Genomic DNA, 23766 nt, shown 5'->3' with positions numbered 1-23766 from the left:
ACGTTGATGTGCTCTTATATCTTAATATATATATATATGTATATATATATTAATAATTGGTGGATTTGAACGAGTGGAGGATTTTAGCTCTGAGCCTCATGTTCTGTTCATTTCACATGTTGATGTGCTCTTATGTCTTATATATGTATATATCTTATATCTTAATAATCGGTGGATTTGAACGAGTGGAAGATTTTAGCTCTGAGCCTCATGTTCTGTTCATTTCACACGTTGATGTGCTCTTATATCTTAATATATATATATATATATATATATATTAATAATTGGTGGATTTGAACGAGTGGAGGATTTTAGCTCTGAGCCTCATGTTCTGTTCATTTCACATGTTGATGTGCTCTTATGTCTTATACGTATATATATATATATATCTTATATCTTAATAATCAGTGGATTTGAACGAGTGGAAGATTTTAGCTCTGAGCCTCATGTTCTGTTCATTTCACATGTTGATGTGCTCTTATGTCTTATATATATATATCTTATATCTTAATAATCAGTGGATTTGAACGAGTGGAAGATTTTAGCTCTGAGCCTCATGTTCTGTTCATTTCACACATTGATGTGCTCTTATGTCTTATATATATATATATATATCTTATATCTTAATAATCGGTGGATTTGAACGAGGGGAGGATTTTAGCTCTGAGCCTCATGTTCTGTTCATTTCACATGTTGATGTGCTCTTATGTCTTATACGTATATGTATATATCTTATATCTTAATAATCGGTGGATTTGAACGACTGGAAGATTTTAGCTCTGAGCCTCATGTTCTGTTCATTTCGCACGATGACATGCTCTTATGTCTTAATATATATATATGTATATATATTAATAATTGGTGGATTTGAACGAGTCGAGGATTTTAGCTCTGAGCCTCATGTTCTGTTCATTTCACACGTTGATGTGCTCTTATATCTTAATATATATATATATATATATATATATATATTAATAATTGGTGGATTTTAACGAGTGGAGGATTTTAGCTCTGAGCCTCATGTTCTGTTCATTTCACATGTTGATGTGCTCTTATGTCTTATATATATATCTTATATCTTAATAATCGGTGGATTTGAACGAGGGGAGGATTTTAGCTCTGAGCCTCATGTTCTGTTCATTTCATACAAACAGACCATTGCTATTTTAAACAGCTTTATTTCAAGTGGCATTGTTTGCACTCCCATCCCAGATTCTCCACAGATCATTTTATCCTAATTGGCCTATTTGGGATACAAGTATTCCGGAGAGACCACCCACTCGAAAAAAAAAAAAAAAAAAAATTCCCATTTATTATTTAAATGGATTCAACAATTCCAAAAGATAGGCTAGACAAACTTGTCGGAATTGGTTTATACAAGCTCATCATATCTATAACGGCTCTGCAGGCCCCACACGGAGCTAAATAAAATATCCACTCTGGAGGGGGGGGGGGGACCATGTAGCTATGGCACACCACATGCTAGCATGCACACACTCCTTTGGGGTGGGGGGGGCGGGGTGGTCGGGAGGTGTGTGCACACTGTTCACACACACACATACACACACACACACACACACGTGTGTGCAGTCCGCCCAATCATCCTAAGGCGAGCGGTCGGGCTGCCATGTTGAGTAAATATTAACACGATTGTGCAGCTAATGAATGAATGGAGGACAATCAGTGATGCTGAAGAGACGCCGCGGTCGTCGTTGTCGTTTTTTTTTTTCTCCTTCGGTTTGCTCTTTGCTACCGTTTGCTTGTGCTGAAGATCGATATAGAAGTACGACATGGAGGAGATACTTTGAACCCCAGCAGGATGTGGCGTGATGGACAGCTACTGGAAGGGTATTGATGGTTGGGAGGGAGGGGCGTTGCTGAATGCTGTTGTCCAATCAGCTCGTCTGCATCACAAATAACATCTCGGAGGGTATGTTCACAACGGGGAACAAGGATTTTTTTTTTTTTTCGAGAAATTTGTGCGGAATAGTATGCATTTCTACTAAATTAAAAAAAGACAAGGTAAAAGTAAGGTAAAATTTCACGCAACAACACAACGTTTTTTAGTCCACACTGTGGAAAGAAGGTGTGACAGTCCACAATTGGACGAGAGCTTCCGACACATTGGCGCAGCCGCCCCCCCCCCACCTCAAAAAAATCCCCGTGCCACCCTCCAAAGTGCCAGTGTGTCCAGGCCTCGGCCGCAGCGCCCGGAGGTCTCCATGATGTTGATGATGATGATGGAGATAAGAAGAAAATGTGAGGGATTTTTTTTTGGGGGGGGGGACTTAGAAGACCGTTGAACACACATCCTCTCCACCCCACGGCTCGTTTCGTTTCAGTCAGTGACCGTTTGACGTCACGCACGCGCGTTCCTCAGTCCGCGTAGAGGATGAAACCCGAGAAGGTGCTGTATTTGTTGTTGTTGCCGCCGTGCGCTTTGCCGCCGTCCAGCTTGATGTAGACCTCGTCCCCAGCGTCCAAGTGGAGGATGACGCTGTTGGAGGCGTAGTCGTAGTTCTGGTCCGCGTCCTGGGCGATGGCGCTGGCCCGAACCTGAGAGGACGAGCAGAGGAAATGACATAATAGGGCTTTCCTAGCATTCATTCATTCATTCATTCAGATTTTCTTCCAGAATCTGCACCTATTCATTGGTTTGTTTAATTCATTCATTTTCTACCGCTTATCCTCACAAGCGTTGCAGAGGGTGCTGGAGCCTATCCCAGCTGTCTTCAGGCAGAGAGGCTGGGGTACACCCTGGGACTGGTGGCCAGCCAATCACAGGGCACATATAGACAAACAACCATTCACACTCACATTCATACCTATGGACAATTTGGAGTCGCTAATTAACCTAGCATGTTTTTGGAATGTGGGAGGAAACCGGAGTACCCGGAGAAAACCATAACAAAACTTGACACAAGAAATAATTTAGCTAAAAATATATATCATACAAAATATGCATCATACAAAAAGTACATTAAGATATAATAATAATAATAATAATAAGTATGTCAAAGAAAAATAAAATTAGGCCTCACAGCTTGGAGACCCGAGTTCAATTCCATCTCTGTTCTTCCCGTGTATGCGTGGGTTTTTTGTCCGGGTACTCCGGTTTCCTCCCACATTTTTCCAAAAAACATGCTAGGTTAATTAGCGACTCCAAATTGTCCATAGGTATGAATGTGAGTGTGAATGGTTGTTTGTCTATATGTGCTCTGTGATTGGCTGGCCACTCGTCCAACCCGAAGACAGCTGGGATAGGCTCCAGCACCCCCCACGAACATTGTGAGGATAAGTGGTAGAAAATGAATGAATGAATAACTATATTGGCTGCATGGTGGTCGAGTGGTTAGCGCTCAGGCCTCACAGCCTGGAGACCCAAGTTCGATTCCACCCTCGGCCGTTTGTGGGTGGAGTTTGCATGTTCTCCCCGTGCATGCGTGGGTTTTCTCCGGGTACTCCGGTTTTCTCCCACATTTTTCCAAAAACATGCTAGGTTAATTAGCGACTCCAAATTGTCCATAGGTATGAATGTGAGTGTGAATGGTTGTTTGTCTATATGTGCCCTGTGATTGGCTGGTCACCAGTCCAGGGTGTGAAGACAGCTGGGATAGGCTCCAGCATCCCCTGCGACCCTTGTGAGGATAAGCGGTAGAAAATGAATAAATGAATGAGTTCTCCTCCTGTTTTTTGTGGAAGTGGTAACTTTTTGGCTTCTTATTTTGTCTTTCCCCACCCTTGTCCATCTCTGTGTGGAGTTTGCATGTTCTCCCCGTGCATGCGTGGGTTTTCTCCGGGTACTCCGGTTTCCTCCCACATTCCAAAAACATGCTAGGTTAATTAGCGACTCCAAATTGTCCATAGGTATGAATGTGAGTGTGAATGGTTGTTTGTCTATATGTGCCCTGTGATTGGCTGGCCACCAGTCCAGCCTGAAGACAGCTAGGATAGGCTCCAGCACCCCCCCCCCCCCCACGACCATTGTGAGGATAAGCAGTAGAAAATGAATGAAACTTAAAAGAGTCATTGTTTTTGTTCCATATGTGATTCCGGTGTTAGTATTTGTGTTATCATGGATGCCAATCAAGTCTAATCGGATTGTCGTCTATTTTTGATCCCAGCGTGGCGTGGGACAATAATCATCCACGGGTTTGTGCATCATTAGACATGCTTAGTTAGAATTGTTTGTAGGAGACCTGCATGTACGCAACACTTCCCTCTCATCCTGCACAAGATTAAATCCAATAAGACGGTCCCTTGGTGTTTTCCGGATTTGTTCCAGTTCATTGTAGCTACAAGAAAAAAATGTCATTAGAAGGGTGTCGGTCTCCCGAGTTCCCACCCCTCCCTCATTACGCAAACACATCTGCGGAAAGGCTTCAATCTAAAAAGCATCGGACTTCATGTATCCAGGTACAGGTAGTCCTGTGATGATGTTCTACTGAGGTGTTGCAAGGGGGAAGATCAATAATGAGCACACGAGGCTGCTTATGATTTTATCACTGTCCATGTTCAAAAATAACATATACAAGAATTATGCTTGATGCATGTACGAGCCGCACGGAATCATATAGTCGATGCGTCATATCCGCATGGTTAGCACATATTTTCCCAGACAATAGGGGGCAGTGTAGGGCATCTACAGCATAGATACAATACAGAAAGCAGGAATATCATTTCACGGCTCTTTCACTGCCACCTAGTGGACAAAACATTAAATTCACATCGTAAAATAATCATCGCATTACTTTGACGGAATAATCAATGAAATGTAGTTAATTATTGAATGCAAATTAATCACACACATTTTTAAATCTGGCATTTTATGTCTTTAAAAATGAGAATAAATCAAATCAAATAATAAAAATAAATATTAATAATAAAAAGTATGTCAAAGAAAAATAAAATTACGTCTTGCTATAGTAATACTTGACACAAAAATTAATTTAGCTAATAAAATATATATCATACAAAAACAGGCATATAAAGATATAATATTATTATTATTATTATTATTATTGTTATTATTAATAATAATAATAAAAAGTATGTAAAAGAAAAATAAATATAGTTCTCACTATAACAATACTTGACGCAAAAATAAATTTAGCTACTAAAATAATATATATCATACCAAAAAAAGTAGAATAAGATAATAATTATATAATATATACAACATATAATATAATAAGTATGTCAAATAAAAATGAACTTAGGTCTCATTATAACAATATTTGACAGAAAAAATAATGTAGCAAAAACAGGTAGATTAAGATATAATAATATAATAATGATAATATAATAATAATAATAATAATGATAATAATAATGATAATAATAATGATGATAATAATAATAATAATAATGTCAAAGAAAAATAAACTTAGGTCTCACTATAGCAATACTTTACACAAAAAATAATTTGGCTAATAAAATAATATTTAAAAAATAAAATAATATATACATATATATCATATAAAACAGGTAGATTAAGATATAATAATAATAATAATAATAATAATAATAATGTCAAAGAAAAATAAACTTAGGTCTCACTATAGCAATACTTTACACAAAAAATAATTTGGCTAATAAAATAATATATATAAAATTAAATAATATATACATAGATATCATATAATACAGGTAGATGAAGATATAATAATAATAATAATAATAATGATAATGATGATAATAATAATGATAATAATAATGATAATAATAATATACATAAATACTGGAAGAAATCAACATAAAATCTACATCATAAAATAAAACAAATACAGCCCAAGAATAACTGAATATCTAATATAATACTTTATTTTGTAATACCATATTTAACTTATAATATTAAATTAATAATAACAAATAATACCAAATAATATAATATACCTTGAATATACCATTTGGAAGCCAATTTCTACTCCCATTCAAGACAGCATATACTTAGAAATGATATTAGAAGTATTTTTCTGATTGTATTGTGTAGTAGTAGTAGTTATTCACGCAGTGGTGTTGTTTAGCGTTTGGGTTAGCCGTGATGCTGGGAGTCTCGTCTCGGCTCTTATTAGTCACTTCCTAACAAGGAGAAGCGCATCAAGCAAGTTAAAGGAGATCCAATTGAAGCAAAGGATCATTATTTTCTCTAGTGAGGGAACAAAAGCAGCCGCCGTACATCCCTGGATGGAAGTCGGCGCCGGTGGGATCAGCCCATTAGTCACTTAGTCGGGGGGGGGCGGGCGAGGTCGAATCAAAATCAATGCTTTTCTTGCATCCGAAGTGTTTTCACGCCGCTCATTATCATCTCTCCTCGGACCGCCGCCGCAACGCCTCGGACTCGCCTGGGCTCGCCGCTTTAAATCACAGCCGTTCCAGCTGATGTCAGCCGGGGCGACGGGGCCGTCTGATAATTAGTCGGTCTCTGTGAGGCGGCCATATTGACAAACGTGAGCATGTGTTTCCTGCAAAGCGGACTGTCACTAAATCATGCTCTTCACGTCGGAGTGACCTGAGAATTCCGCTTTATTTTCCACATTCTTTAAATCTGCACCTTTTTCCTGACTTTTCCGGTCTCTTAAAAAGAAAACATAAAAGCTTGTTTTTTTTCGAAGAAGCACTGGAAGGTTTCCGGCGCTTTCACCTCCCTCTCTCTCTCTCTCTCTCTCTCTCTCTCTCTCTCTCTTTCTCTCGAGCTCAAACCAAGCGGGTCACGAAATCTAACGAAAAAATAAAATATCCAGCAGCACTTGGCTAAAAAGCATTTACGTGTTCAGGTGCCATATCGGTTTGCGAGGCAGCGGCGAAAAAAAAAGCGGCGAGAGGAATGGTGCATTGCACAAATGATAAAAGCTTCTTCACTGTCATCTGGACGGTGGCACATTTGTCTCCTCTGGAAACATATTTTCCTCAACACGGGAATAGGCTTTTTATACAATAACTTTGGGATCTTTCTGGAAAATGATATTATTTGTCTCATTTATAAAGTTAGCATGAAGGCTAACTTTAACTAACTAAGAATCCAAATTGTCCATAGGTATGAATGTGAGTGTGAATGGTTGTTTGTCTATATGTGCCCTGTGATTGGCTGGCCACCAGTCCAGGGTGTAAGTCCCGCCTCTCGCCCGAAGACAGCTGGGATAGTCTCCAGCATACCAACAACCCTAGTGAGGATAAAGGACAGATAATGGCTAAAAATAGAATGCAAAATATTAAATTTCGGTGTCATTTTTAGTTTGAATATTATAGTGCAGCACATCCGTTGCTTTTGACATATTACAGAGCAAAGTTATCGACCAAATCTGGCCTATATCAATTATGACCATATCGCAATATCACCGCAAAATATTGTCAAGTATCGTATTGCAAGTTACTCACTGACTTCCATCCGCAAAATTTTAAACTCACTTATTGACTGGAATCACATTATGATCAGGCCTTTTCCAGTTTTTATAAATATATTATTTTATTATTATATTATTATTATATTTATTTTATATTAAAATATATATATATATAGTGTTAATATAAAAACTGGAAAATATATAAAATAAATTATTTTACCATTTTTATATTAACACCATGGTGTTGTATAAAACTGAAAAATATATAATTTATTTTATATTGAAATATATATATAGTGTTAATATAAAAACTGGAAAATATATAAAATAAATTCTTTATTATAGTTTATTATAGTTTTTTATATATAGTTTTTATATTAACACCATATATATAGTGTTAATATAAAAACTGGAAAATATATAAAATAAATTATTTTACCATTTTTATATTAACACCATGGTGTTATATAAAACTGAAAAATATATAATTTATTTTATATTGAAATATATATATATATATAGTGTTAATATAAAAACTGGAAAATATATTAAATAAATTATTTGTTATTATAGTTTATTATTATAGTTTATTTATATATAGTTTTTATATTAACACCATATATATATGTTAATTTAAAAACTGGAAAATATATAATTTATTTGAAATATATATATGTATATCTATAGGGTTAATATAAATGTTAATATAAAAACTGGATATTTTTATGTTTAAAAAAATATATATGTATATATAGTGTGTGTGTGTGTGTATATGTATAGGGTATTAATATAAAAACTGAATATTTTTATATAAATAATAAATATATAAAAAGTATATAATTTTCATATCTCTAAAATGAACTAAAACACAGTTATTCTTGGCAAATTATTATGATAATGCCCATTATTGCGTCATTGCTACCCTTAAAATGAAGTAAAAGTCAGTTATTGACTAATGTCCCGTTACAGTCTGGCCTTTTTTCATTATTATATTAATATCATGCTGCCATGTTATTGACATTTTTCCCATATATTGGAATAACACTATAATGCCAATTATTCTGCAATTCTCACCCCTAAAATCAACAAAAACTGACTAAAATTGATTAAAATCACATTACCATCAGGCATTTTTTATATCATAGTATTAACATCATGTTGCAATATTGCAATATATATATAAAATGTTAGGATAACAGCATATTGGCAATTATTCTGTCATTGCCACCTTTTAAAAATGAATATAAATTATCTTTAAAAAGAAGTAAAACACAGTAAGCCAAAGCCTTTGGAAGTCATGTCCAAGTTGGAAACAACACAAGTCAACCTGGGTAAGAATATGGAATGCAGCACCCATCTATATATATTAATATATATATATATATATATCATACACATATATACTTTCCTTTTCCTGTTTATCCTCCTGATTAAATCCAGCACAGCTCATATCGGTGCGCAAACAAAGCCCGGCGTCGTGATCCGGCGACGTCGGCGTCCGGCTCGTATTAATAAGCCGCCACGCGCCCCGAGCATGCAAAGTCAACAGCGTCTTATTAGGAGGGGGGGGGGATTTGTCAGTTGGGATTTTAATGAGACTTTATGAAAACATTTGCTTTGCAGGTGATCAGACACACGCATGGGTGGCGTCTGCTAATCTCTAGCTTCAATTATTGTCTTCATTTGCTCTTTATGAATAAAAAGAAAAGCTTTTTATTTATCATGTGGGAGTGCAGTGCAAATTTCAGATTTTGCGTGCTTATTTTTCATATCAGCGACAGTAGGAGACGCTGTTACATGACAGGGTGTCTCCAAAGTGTACTACGTATATAATGTTATTGTACAAAATGAAAATACATACGGTCATTTTTTACTCATTATTAGCCAGTTTGCGCCAGTGCAATTTGCTGTGTCGCCGATAAGGTGCCTAGTGGCGTGCAGTGGCTCAAACTGCCTCCCGACTGGCTCGTGGTGGCCCGTCACGGCGGCAAGAAAACTTCAAAATTATTAAAATCTTTGAAGTGTCCACCAATTGGAACCAAATGTCACAAACAATGCGCCTATTGGAATCCACTGGAATGTAATGGCACCAGCCAAGTTGCTCCAGTTGGTGCCACTTCGCTCCAGTTGGCGCCTAGTTTTGTGCTGTGGCTCAAACTGCCTCCAACTGGCTCGTGGCGGCAAAAGTTGAGTTTGGCGGCAAGAAAACTTCAAAATGTTTAAAATCTTTGAAGTGTCCATCAAGTGGAACCAATTGGAATCCACTGGAATGTAATGGCACCAGCCAAGTTGCTCCAGTTGGTGCCACTTCGCTCCAGTGCCACTTCGCTCCTCCAACTGGCTCGTGGCGGCCCGTAACGGCGGCAAAAGTTGAGTTTGGCGGCAAGAAAACTTCAAAATGTTTAAAATCTTTGAAGTGTCCATCAAGTGGAACCAATTGGAATCCACTGGAATGTAATGGCGCAAGCCAAGTTGCACCAGGTGGTGCCAGTTGGCGCTAATGCAAGGTGCCGAGTGGCGTGCAGTGGCTCAAACTGCCTCCTGACTGGCTCATGGTGGCCCATAACGGTGTCAAAATTTTAATTTGGCAACAATAAAACTTAAAAAAATATTTAAAATCTTTGAAGTGACCACCAAGTGGAACCAAATGTCACAAAAAATCCACCTCTTGGAATGCACTGGAATGTAATGGCACCAGCCAAGTTCCGCCAGTTGGTGCCAGTTAGCGCCAAATAGGTGCCGAGTGGCGTGCAGTGGCTCAAACTGGCTCGTAAAGGCAGCAAAAATTGAGTTTGGCGGCAAGAAAACTTCAAAATATTTAAAATCTTTGAAGTGACCACCAAGTGGAACCAAATGTCACAAACAATCCGCCTATTGGAATCCACTGGAATGTCATGGCACCAGCCAAGTTGCGCCAGTTGGTGCCAATAAGGTGCCTAGTGGCGTGCAGTGGCTCAAACTGCCCCCCCGACTGGCTCGTAAAGGCGGCAAAAATTGAGTTTGGCGGCAAGAAAACTTCAAAATTTTAAAAATCTTTGAAGTGACCACCAAGTGGAACCAAATGTCACAAACAATCCACCTATTGGAATCCATTGGAATGTAATGGCGCCAGCCAAGTTGCGCCAGTTGGCGCTAATGCAAGGTGCCGAGTGGTGTGCAGTGGCTCAAACTGCCTCCCGACTGGCTCGGGGTGGCCCGTCACGGCGGTAAGAAAACTTCAAAATGTTTAAAATAAGTATCCACCAAGTGGAACCAAATGTCACAAACAATCCACCTTTTGGAATCCACTGGAATGTCATGGCACCAGCCAAGTTGCGCCAGTTGGTGCCAGTTTGCTCCAGTTGGTGCCAAAGCAAGGTGTTTAGTGGCGTGCAGTGGCTCAAACTGCCTCTCAACTGGCTCGTGGTGGCCCGTAACGGCGGTAAAAATTGAGTTTGGAATGTAATGGCGCCAGCCAAGTTGTGCCAGTTGGTGCCAATACAAGGTGCCGAGTGGCATGCGTTGGCTCAAACCGCCTCCCAACTGGCTCGTGGTGGCCCGTAACAGCGGCAAGAAAACTTCAAAATTATTAAAATCTTTGAAGTATCCACCAAGTGGAACCAAATGTCACAAACAATCCACCTATTGGAATCCACTGGAATGTCATGGCAGCAGCCAAGTTGTGCCAGTTGGTGCCAGTTCGCGCCAAAGATTATGTGACTGGCATGTAGTGGCTCGCTGTGGCGCCGATCACATAATCTTTGGCACCAACTGGCACCGGCCCAGTGGACTCCCAGCATCAGAAGTTTGGGTGGATATTAAGACATTTCAATCCTATTTATGGGGTGGTGCATCAAACTTTGGGGTTGGATGGCGGTGCCCCCAAAGTGTGTATATGTCAGGAAAGTAATAGCACACACGACACAGTAGTGGGGCATATTTTCACCAATTTTCACCCTTTTGTGTTGGGCTGTTCTGGAGTAGAAGAGTTATCTTTCACAAACAAATACATACTGTCAACATGTTATGGCAATACTTTATGTATGTAGTAAGTTCGATCCCCTGGGGGGGGGATGGGGTAATAAAATGCAGTTTTTAGCATCACTAAGAATTTCTCCTCCACTTTTTGACTGATGCTGTCATAAATGTAACAATATGTTTATTATTGTGCTGATGGTCGTCCCGTTGTGGCTTTTTGTTCCGCTTCTTTGCGTCAACGCTTCCCATCACGCCACAGGAAACACGCGTGGATATCAAACTTGGGGATAATGATGAGCAAGGCGCCTTGTTAAAGGGGTGTGAGCCGGGGGGTTCCGAGGCAAGAGCGACTGCCGCGTGACCTTGCGGGCGAGCATGCGCGGGGGGGGGCGGGGGGGGACGCTGACTTGAGCTTGAGGCCGCGGGCTGGCAAACGAGGTGTCAGGCGATGTTGTTGTTGTCGGCTCGCTCGCTCGCACGTGTTTGAATCCGTCATGTCGTCAACACGATGGCTTTGATTGAATATTCCGCTCTGCGCTCGGCCTTAATGGATAATGCATGGCGGCGAGAGTTCAGTGTTTCTTTGGCTGTACGACAATAAAAGGCGGCGGTATCAATAATAATGCGTTTGTGTGGCGCCCTGCCGTCCTGCGGCATCGAACCCGCATCTCAATTAAATACTTCATTTTAAGTGTTTTTTTTTTTTTTCTTTTTATCAAACGGCTGTTTATGGAAATCGTAAAAGTTTGAAGTTGTATCTGGAGGGGGTGGGTGGGTGGGGGGGGGGGGTTAGCGCCTGGAACGTCTCACAAGAGGCTTTGTCAGCGTGACAAGGACGCGTCCCCAAGGCGTGTCTGACGGGGATTTGTTGACTTGATGTCGAGCCTCCATTTTGGCTCGACGGCTCTATTGGTCCTCTTTAAATCAAAGTGCACCGCTGCCTAATTGTGTTTGAACGTTCCAGACATCGGCTGCATGCTTAATGGCGGCTTAGAACACACACACACACACACACACACACACACACACATACATGAGATTCAAGCATGTGTGTGTCATTGTGCACACGTACGCTAACAGGAACTCCATCAGGAGATCAGGAAAATCTGGGTTCGATTCTCGGCTGTGTGGAGTTTGCCTATTCTCCCCGTACATGCGTGTTTTTTTTTTTCCGGGTACTCCGGTTTCCTCCCACATTCCAAAAACATGCTAGTTTAATTAGCGACTCCAAATTGTCCATAGGTATGAATGTGAGTGAATGAATATTTAAGCATTATTAGAGCCCTCTAGACATGAAATAACACCCCTATATTGACTTTTAAACTCTTATTACACAAATTTGTAAATAAAAAGAAATAAAACCTTTTAGGGGCCGCACGGTGTATGAGTGGTTAGCACACAGGCTTCACAAATAGGAGACCCAAGTTCAATTCCACCCTCAGCCATCTCTGTGTGGAGTTTGCATGTTCTCTCCGTGCATACGTGTGTTTTTTTTTCGGGTACTCCAGTTTCCTCCCACATTCCAAAAACATGCTAGGTTAATTAGCGACTCCAAATTGTCCATAGGTATGAATGTGAGTGTGAATGGTTGTTTGTCTATATGTGCCTGAAGACAGCTGGGATAGGCTCCAGCACCCCCCCCCCCACCATAACCCTTGTGAGGATAAGCGGTAGAAAATGAATGAATGAATGCCTGTTGTGGGATCATTCAAACCTGCATAGCGTAATGTAATGTCTCACTGAACATTACAGTAACATTACTGACACCTAGTGACCAGTGTAGAACACTACACTCTTCTGAATGCCTTTATTTTGTTATTGAAGTTAATTTAGACATTTTTATGCCTTAAAATGCTCAATTTCGACCAAAAATATGTTAAATTTGCACATTTTGACTAATAATTGGCAAAATTTAACCAAAAAACAGCATGATTCATTTATTAGTATATAAGAAAAATGTAGAAATTGTGTGGAAAATTGAATGTGAGTCTCACTGAACATTACAGTAACATTACTGACACCTAGTGACCAGTGTAGAACACTACACTCTTCTGAATGCCTTTATATTGTTATTGAAGTTAATTTAGACATTTCTATGCCTTAAAATGCTCAATTTCGACCAAAAATATGTTAAATTTGCACATTTTGACTAATAATTGGCAAAATCTAACCAAAAAACAGCATGATTCGTTTATTAGTATATAAGAAAAATGTAGAAATTGTGTGGAAAATTGAATGTGAGTCTCACTGAACATTACAGTAACATTACTGACACCTAGTGACCAGTGTAGAACACTACACTCTTCTGAATGCCTTTATATTGTTATTGAAGTTAATTTAGACATTTTTTATGCTTGAAAATGCTCAATTTCGACCAAAATTATGAAAAATGTGCACATTTTTGACTAATAATTGGTGTACCCCGCCTCTCGTCTGAAGACAGCTGGGATAGGCTCCAGCACCCCATGCGACCCTAATAAGGTTAAGCGGTCTATAAAATGCATGGATGGATGTTTTGGATCTGAATAGAATAATTGAGTGTACCTAATGTTTTGCTCCCAAGAATAATTGTCTTCCTGTTTCGGCTTGACTGCTAATATTCCTTGCAGACATTTACGTTGCACACAATCCAGCAGCTATCGATCCGTGTTGCCGTGTCGGGAACATTCCAGAACATGTCAAGCGTGAAAGCAGCCACAAGGCGTGCTGCAGCGACAGCTAACGACAACCTTGTGTGGGTTTATTCGTCAGCGGCGCTTGATTGAAAACATGACAAGGAGAGAGGAAACCTTTAGGGGGGGGGGGGGGGGGGGGTGGAAAAGAGAGGAGGGTGTGGGGGGGTTCCATCTGTCAGCGGAGAGTAGACGAAGATTTTCCGGAATGAATTCCACCAGCTGTCTTGTCTCCTTTGAAGGAGGGTTCGTTAGTCGTGTTTGAGGTGATTGCTTTGATTGCTTCCTCTAGGAGACACGGGAAAAAAAAGCAATGGTGCTTCAACTTTGACCCCCTCGCCACCCCCTCCCCTACCCCCGCGGTCCCCCCCCCTCTCGGTTGTCTGACTCATCACATAATTAGCGAGATACACTGTCCGCCTTCAGCCCCCGCACCCCAACCCTGACTCTCAGCGGAGTCTAAAGAAGACAAAAAGTCAACCTTTTGTTCCTGCAGACTTCTTCTTTCGTGTGTCTGCTATTAACCCCCCCGATGCCGCACTTGTGGCACTCCTCTTACGGAGAGGATCTTTGACTTAGCATGGCTTCAAAAACAGCACAGCCTTCCTGTCTGTAAAAACAAAAAAGTGACCCAGTCACATAGATGATCTTTGACTTGCGTTGACAGTGCTCCTGTCCCGGATGTACGTATCCAGAAGTCCTCGGGAGCGCTTATGACCAATCAGAGCAGAGTGATCGTACTTGGAGAAGGTTTGGGTCGGAAGCAGGACTTCCTTAAAGACAACAGAGCGCCGCTGTAATGTACAATAGATGATCTTTGACTTGCATTTTTGGTAGTAAATACACAAAAATACTCGAGTGTTCCTGTCCCGGATCTATGTATCAGGAAGTCCTCGGGAGCGCTTATGACCAATCAGAGCAGAGTGATCGTACTTGGAGGAGGTTTGGGTCGGAAGCAGGACTTCATTAAAGATAACAGAGCGCCGCTGTAATGTACAATAGATGATCTTTGGCTTGCGTTTTTGCAGTTAATACACAAAAATTGTCGAGTGCTCCTGTCCCGGATCTATGTATCAGGAAGTCCTCGGGAGCGCTTGTGACCAATCAGAGCAGAGTAGGCGTACTTGGAGGAGGTTTGGGTCAGAAGCAGGACTTCCTTAAAGACAACTGAGCGCCGCTGTAATGTACAATAGATGATCTTTGACTTGCGTTTTTGCAGTCAGAAGTCCTCGGGAGCGCTTGTGACCAATCAGAGCAGAGTGATCGTACTTGGAGGAGGTTTGGGTCGGAAGCAGGACTTCCTTAAAGACAACTGAGCGCCGCTGTAATGTACAATAGATGATCTTTGATTTGCGTTTTTGCAGTAAATACACAAAAATAGTCCAGTGCTCCTGTCCCGGATCTACGTATCAGGAAGTCCTCGGGAACGCTTGTGACCAATCAGAACACAGTAGGCGTACTTGGAGGAGGTTTGGGTCGGAAGCAGGACTTCCTTAAAGACAACAGACCGCCGCTGTAATGTACAATAGTTGATCTTTGACTTGCGTTTTTGCAGTCAGAAGTCCTCGGGAGCGCTTGTGACCAATCAGAGCAGAGTGATCGTACCTGGAGAAAGTTTGGGTCGGAAGCAGGACTTCCTTAAAGACAACAGAGTGCCGCTGTAATGTACAATAGATGATCTTTGACTTGCGTTTTTGCAGTCAGAAGTCCTCGGGAGCGCTTGTGACCAATCAGAGCAGAGTGATCGTACCTGGAGAAAGTTTGGGTCGGAAGCAGGACTTCCTTAAAGACAACAGAGCGCCGCTGTAATATGCAATAGATGATCTTTGATGTGGGTTTTAAAGTATCACTTCGGACTATTTCTCATCGTGAGCTGGAGACTGTGAGTCATGTGACACCAGCGACTCTCCCGCCTCCCCGTCGAGACAGGAGAGGATAATTGTGGGTATCGCTGACGACTTGAATTCAGAGGAGGGCGACTAAATGTCAGGGGCGTGGGGGCGGATTCTGGGGGTGGGAGGGGGGGCTCTCGATGGCAAGAGACATGTTTACATAAGAGGGCCGGGGGGCACTTGCCGATCTCCCATATGGCCCTCATTATAAAGAAGGAGCCTTGTGAGTCAACACAGTAGCATCCTTGACTCACGGCGTCCTGGTTTAGCTCATTGCACACATACTCCTGTATATCCAAAACTAACTTTATTAGCATAACAAGGGGGCGCATCGACCACCACAATGTACCACACAAGGCATCCATTTTGTACTTGTCAATCATTGCAATACAGAATGTATTTTTAATATTTTAGTTATTAATATGGGTTGAACGGCGGTCGAGTGGTTAGCGCGCAGGCCTCACAGCTAGGAGACCCGAGTTCGATTCCAACCTCTGCTATCTCTGTGTCGAGTTTGCATATTCTCCCCGTGAGTGTGAATGGTTGTTTGTCTATATGTGCCCTCTGATTGGCCGGCCACCAGTCCAGGGTGTACCCCGCCTCTCGCCTGAAGTCAGCTGGGATAGGCTCCAGCACCCCCATGTGACCTCTTATAAGCGGTAGAAAATGAATGAATAGTTTATTAGTGCCCTGTGATTGGCTGGCCACCAGTCCAGGGTGTATCCCGCCTCTCGCCTGAAGACAGCTGGGATAGGCTCCAGCACACCATGTGACCCCTTATAAGCAATATAAGAATGAATGAAGAGTTTATTATATATTTGTTGTATATAATAATAATGATGCATTTTTATCTTATTTCATAGAAGCATGTCAGTTATAAAAAATAAATAAATATAAAATATATATATAATAAAATATAAAAATAAAACAATAATAAATAAAAATAAATAAAAATAAAAATAAAAATAAAAATAAATAGTAACATTATATTATTATATGTATGTATATTATTATATTAAATACAACAATAGCATGTCAGTTGTAAAAAATAAATAAATATAAAAAAATATATAATAAAATATAAAAATAAAACAATAATAAATAAAAATAAAAAAATAAAAATAAAAATAAAAATAAAAATAAAAATAAATGGTAACATATTACTATACGTATGTATATTATTATATTAAATACAACAATAGCATGTCAGTTATAAAAATAAATAAATATAAAATATATCTATAATAAAATATAAAAAATAAAACAATAATAAATAAATAAAAATAAAAAGTAACATTATATTACTATATGTATGTATATTATTATATTAAATACAACAATATTATAACTACTAGCAAACCTGTGAATTACTTTGTTGAACAACATAATACGTACATACATTGTTCATATTTGATGTCATCTATTTATTCTCCACATTATTATTTATTATTTATTATTATATGGGAGCCAGGCAACGACATTTCATTGGCAATTTCACTGCTGTGTTATTTTGCAATAACAATAAAGAAAGTCTATCTGTTTATCTATCTATAACCAAAAGAAAAAAAGACCAAAAATTACGATTAATAAACGTAGTGGCACAATTTGGCCTCCATGTTTAGCTGTGAATTATACATTTAATAATGTATTTCCATCAACATGGTGCAGTGTTATCCTTGCAAAGATGACTGATCTTTATGGAGCCAATATGGAGGATGAAATATGGCTTCTTCATCTCCAGGAAATATTCTATTCTATTCTGGGAGGCTGTGGTAGATTTTAGGACTTTTATTGAACAGTCATTACCAACAAGTGGTGTGCTGCTTTTTTTTTTTTTTTTTAATCTCTCTGCGCTCGCACGGTGTCGTCTTGACATTTCCAATCTGTGTGGTATTTCCTTAGCAACACAGGCCAATCTTCATTTAAAAACCTCCGGCGTCTAATTAGACCCGTTGCTGTAATGTTCCACTCGGCAACGTGTCAAAGCCGGCGTCCAATTACAGAGCAGAACGAGGCCAAAGGTCCGCCTCCGCCACCCTGCCGCGTGATTATAGAAGAAGCGTGTACATCGCATGGCGAGAAGCGGCGACGTCAAAAAAAAAAAAAAACGAAACGCGTCCAAGCGTGCAAGAGATCAATACCGACACTGAGGCCGTCTCTGTCTCTCCACCCCAGCCTGTCCGTCGCAAAACAAAGACTTTCTGTTACACACAGAGGCCCCTCAGTGCTCGTCACCACCAAGAATAGCCGCTACAAACATTACCGGAATGTTAAAATCAATCAAGTCCCGCTCCAAAAATACCTCAAATCTACTTTTTGGTGGAAACATATGTCAAACCTGCGTGCAGATGGCTTGTTTCCCCCGTTTCGGTGCCTTGTTTTCACCTGAATGCGCAACAAAGAGGATAAAAGACGACAGTGAAGGCATCACGGAGCTGTTATCTTATTTGTGCTGCGTTTAAATAACACACTTTTCTCCGGGAAACACAATTTTTTGTTAGCGAAAGAGCGCTCCTTGCGTCATTGTGCATCAACTTTATCGTTTGTTATAACCTCATGTACAGGAAGTAAAGCATGTCAAACAGGAAGTGATTAGGAAGTACTTCAATGAATGCGCAGAAACACAAGAGGGGAGACGGCAGCGTTAATTTCCCCCATTTTGGTGCCTTGTTTTCACCTGAATGCTTCACAAAGAGGATAAAAGATGACAGTGAAGGCATCACGGAGCTGTTATCTTATTTGTGCTGCGTTTAAATAACACACTTTTCTCCGGGAAACACAATTTTTGTTAGCGAAAGAGCGCTCCTTGCGTCATTGTGCATCAACTTTATCGTTTGTTAGTAACCTCATGTACAGGAAGGAAAGCATGTCAAACAGGAAGTGATTAGGAAGTACTTCAATGAATGCGCAGAAACGCGAGAGGGGAGACCGCAGCGCTAATTTCCCCCATTTTGGTGTCTTGTTTTCACCTGAATGCTTCACAAAGAGGATAAAAGACGACAGTGAAGGCATCACGGAGCTGTTATCTTATTTGTGCTGCGTTTAAATAACACACTTTTCTCCGGGAAACACAGTTTTTGTTAGCGAAAGAGCGCTCCTTGCGTCATTGTGCATCAACTTTATCGCTTGTTATAACCTCATGTACAGGAAGTAAAGCATGTCAAACAGGAAGTGATTAGGAAGTACTTCAATGAATGCGCAGAAACGCGAGAGGGGAGACCGCAGCGCTAATTTCCCCCATTTTGGTGTCTTGTTTTCACCTGAATGCGCAACAAAGAGGATAAAAGACGACAGTGAAGGCATCACGGAGCTGTTATCTTATTTGTGCTGCGTTTAAATAACACACTTTTCTCCGAGAATACAATTTTTGTTAGCGAAAGAGCGCTCCTTGCATCATTGTGCATCAACTTTATCGTTTGTTAGTAACCTCATGTACAGGAAGTAAAGCATGTCAAACAGGAAGTGATTAGGAAGTACTTCAATGAATGCGCAGAAACGCGAGAGGGGAGACGGCAGCGCTAATTTCCCCCCATTTTGGTGCCTTGTTTTCACCTGAATGCTTCACAAAGAGGATAAAAGACGACAGTGAAGGCATCACGGAGCTGTTATCTTATTTGTGCTGCGTTTAAATAACACACTTTTCTCCGGGAAACACAATTTTTTGTTAGCGAAAGAGCGCTCCTTGCGTCATTGTGCATCAACTTTATCGTTTGTTAGTAACCTCATGTACAGGAAGTAAAGCATGTCAAACAGGAAGTGATTAGGAAGTACTTCAATGAATGCGCAGAAACGCGAGAGGGGAGACCGCAGCGCTAATTTCCCCCATTTTGGTGTCTTGTTTTCACCTGAATGCTTCACAAAGAGGATAAAAGACAACAGTGAAGGCATCACGGAGCTGTTATCTTATTTGTGCTGCGTTTAAATAACACACTTTTCTCCGAGAATACAATTTTTGTTAGCGAAAGAGCGCTCCTTGCGTCATTGTGCATCAACTTTATCGTTTGTGAGTAACCTCATGTACAGGAAGTAAAGCATGTCAAACAGGAAGTGATTAGGAAGTACTTCAATGTAACTTTGTTAACAACATTAGAAATAAAGTCAAATGTTTCCCCCCGTAGAGGAGAGCTGGAGGGCAGGGCACAGTTGGAGTCGGCGTATGTTGATGGAGAAGGGGTGGGGGGTGGGGGGGTTGCACGAATGCGCAGAGACGCGAGAGGGGAGACCGCGGCGCTAATTGCGAGGGAAGCGCCATGTGCACGAAGGACGTTGAAGCTTATTAAAGGAGGAGACAGTGATTATTCACTACGGCCCTCCGGAGAGGCCGACGCTCCGGTCGTTGCTTTTAATTAAGTCTGAAAGTGTTTTTGCGGATTAATAACAATATTAAAACGGGGATCGTGTGTGTGTGTGTGTGTGTGAGAATGAGAGAGAGAGACAGGAAGTGCAAAACACACATCCTGGATGTGGACGTAGCCTTTTAATTATAGTTCAACTGAACAGGTGACACACCAGCGCGGTGGTTCTTCTGCTTTTTTTTTGTCGTTACGTTCAACGATTCGGCGCGGTATCGATTTTAGAATCGGGTGGAATATTCCCAGTCAAAAAAAAAAAAAAAAAAGGGGCGACGGAGGAGCCCAAAAGATGTCTCGAAGGAGAGGAAGTCGGCGAGGATAAATTGGCTGTGCTGAAAATAGATTTGTTTGTCTCCCAGGAAGCTGCAGAAAAGTTCCGGGGACAATGCCGAGATTCTTTTTCTCACACACACACACACACACACACACGGAAAAGTAAGCCTTGGATGTACCGTGGATGTTTGACACCGCTTGGAAAAGAACCCCCCCACTCCCACCCGTGGAGGAGTTGGAGCAGCGCTTTGCCGGGGTGAAACATCACTGCAGGGCATGCGAACTCCATCGCTCCACTGCAGCCAAAAGATGATAAAATACTGCTACTTTCTCTCTGCGGTACCCCGTCTCCCCCCCCCCCCATTACCCACTCCACCCCCCCATCCCCTGTCCCAGCACACTGTGTGGCTTTCTGTTGCCTTAATGAGCTGTGGAAGGCACCACCGCCGGAGCTCCACCTGGACGCTTCAGCGGATAATGTGCTCCAGCTTTCAGAACCAAGCCGTCACCGGCATCGAACCCAACCAGTACAGACGGCCTTGCAAGGACTGGTAATACTTTTGTCTTAATTAAGCTCCTTGTATCTTGGGAAAGTCTTCACTACTGCAGAGACGATGTAAAAAGTATGAACGGAGTGGGGAAGAAGGACAAAGTAAGAAGCCTAGAATTTACCACTTCCACACAAAATGAGACTTATCTTTCACAAGATAGCTTTGTCATAGGAAAATGGTTATGGACATTTTTCATATCTTTTCTTATATGACCAAAGCGCTAACAGTTTGCTTCATATTGATTCGGTTCATGTCGAACCGAATCCTTTACTCGATTCATTAAAACAGCAGCTTCAAATTAATAGGCTTAAAATCCTCGGGATGGTTTTGTCACGCTTAAGTGTTACAGATCATCAAAGAATATGAAATATTAGTCAATGACAACACGACTGAACCATTTCTAAAGCTTTGGGACTCCAACCAACCATTGACGAGGTTATCTACTAATGGTGACAACGTGGAAGAGTCATGAACCTACCCAGGAGTCAGGCCGGCCAACCAAAATGACCCCATGACGACTGATCCAAGAGGTCACAAAAGACCCCACAACAACATAACAACATAGTCTAAGTCCTGACCTGAATCCTATTGAGATGCTGTGGCAATATGGCGGAATGACAACAATTCTGCAAAGAGGTTAAAGGTTAATTAGCGACTCCAAATTGTCCATAGGTATGAATGTGAGTGTGAATGGTTGTTTGACTATATGTGCCCTGTGATTGGCTGGCCACCAGTCCAGGGTGTAAACTGCCTCTCGCCCCAAGACAGCTGGGATAGGCTCCAGCACCCTCGTGACCCTTGTGAGGATAAGCGGCAGAAAATGAATGAATGGTTTATTATATTTTAGTTGTATATAATAATAATAATGATGCATATTTCTTATTTCATAGAAGCATGTCAGTTCTAAAATAAAAATAAAAATAAAAATAAAAATAAAAATAAAAATAAAAATAAAAATAAAAATAAAAATAAAAATAAAAATAAGTTATTATATAATAATAATAATTTAAAATAATAATTTAATAATTACATATATTATATTACTATATATATTATTATTATATTAAATACAACAATATTATAACTACTCGTAAACTTGTGAATTACTTTGTTGAACAACAATTTTGGACAAAAAATCCTCCACAGCGCTCTAAGAGACTCATTGCAAGTTATCTCAAACGCTTGATTGCAGTTGTTGCTGCTAAGGGCGGCCCAACCATTTTTTTTAGCTTTTTTTCTTTTTTTAATTGTTGTTTAATGAACAACAATTCTGCAAAGATGAGTGGACAAAAATTCCTCCACAGCGCTCTAAGAGACTCATTGCAAGTTATCTCAAACACTTGATTGCAGTTGTTGCTGCTAAGGGCGGTCCAGCCAGTTTTTAGCTTTTAATCTTTTTTTAATTATTGTTAATGAACAACAATTCTGCAAAGATGAGTGGACAAAATTCCTCCACAGCGCTCTAAGAGACTCATTGCAAGTTATCTCAAACGCTTGATTGCAGTTATTGCTGCTAAGGGTGGCCCAACCATTTTTTTAGCTTTTTTTTATTGTTGTTTAATGAACAACAATTCTGCAAAGATGAGTGGACAAAAATTCCTCCACAGCGCTCTAAGAGACTCATTGCAAGTTATCTCAAACGCTTGATTGCAGTTGTTGCCCAACCAGTTTTTAGCTTTTTTTCTTTTTTTAATTGTTGTTTAATGAACAACAATTCTGCAAAGATGAGTGGACAAAAATTCCTCCACAGCGCTCTAAGAAACTCATTGCAACTCAAACGCTTGATTGCAGTTGTTGCCCAACCAGTTTTTAGCTTTCTTTTCTTTTTTTTTACTGCCTGTCTGTACACTGTGGAAATAAAATTAAACCAAAAAAAAAAAATGGTGAAAAGCCATATTGTAACGAGAAAAAGCACTCTATATGACATCATAACATGGCGTCCGTGTCGCTACACGCTATGATGTCACGCTACAGCTACACGCCATACACTAATGACGAATGAGCCAGATCGGCATCGTTCCTGGTCTGGCGGAAAAGTACTTGAAAGAGAAAGGACATTCAAAGACAGACAAAGAGAAACAGTTTCTACTTTTTAAACTGCCTCTAGAGATACACTTTGAATAAGTACTCGTGTGTGTGTGTGTGTGTGTGTGTAGGATAAGTGCCTCTGCAGCCCCCCCCCCCCCCCGCACCCCCCCTTTCGGGATCCCAATGAAGCAGCAACAGAAGGTGTCTTAACACCAACATATGTTCTTCCCTCCCTGATTATATATCAACGCCTTTTACGCCCCGACCGTTAAAATCACCATCGGAGCAGACGTCACACAACTTGACGACAAGAGGGGAGGGGGGGGGGGTATGGGGGGGCTAACAGTTAACCTCTACCTGCCCGCCCGCCTACGAGAGCGCGGCGGTTTCATGCCGCAGACTCCACGGCGGTTGTTAATTTAGCTCCAATTTGCACACGCGTCTTATCGCCGTCACTCAACTTGGGCGATAAAAGTTCATCAAAATCAAAATGTGGCACGGCGCCAAAACATGCGACATTCTAGTCACTCGTTAAAATGATACATCCATCCGAATGGGACACATGCACAGCTATTTATGAAGCTAATTATGCTAATTTTTACTAGTAAAAATCCATTGAAAAATCCTATTTTATTAATGTGCATTCAGTGCATTGCAATGTTTATAATATTCTGATCTCTTTATTTAATAGTGTGAGT

General features: G+C 40.5%; 1 protein-coding gene across 1 annotated transcript in view; it reads right to left on the bottom strand.

Annotated features, from left to right (window-relative positions):
• Positions 1-1158: 1158 nt before the first annotated feature.
• c1ql1l2 (complement component 1, q subcomponent-like 1-like 2) overlaps positions 1159-23766 on the bottom strand; it is a 24528-nt gene continuing 1920 nt past the window's right edge. The window contains exon 2 of the mRNA XM_058049066.2: positions 1159-2556. Within this exon, the coding sequence (XP_057905049.2) occupies positions 2377-2556 (180 nt within the window). The 3' untranslated portion in view covers positions 1159-2376. The remainder of the gene's footprint in view (positions 2557-23766) is intronic.

Source organism: Doryrhamphus excisus, linkage group LG16 (assembly GCF_037039965.1).
Source record: "Doryrhamphus excisus strain RoL-2023G ecotype Guam linkage group LG16, RoL_Dexc_Guam_v1.1, whole genome shotgun sequence".
In the NCBI taxonomy this organism is placed as follows: Eukaryota; Metazoa; Chordata; class Actinopteri; order Syngnathiformes; family Syngnathidae; genus Doryrhamphus; species Doryrhamphus excisus.
Note: the sequence above shows the minus strand (reverse complement) of the source record. Positions and strands in the feature narration are given on the sequence as shown.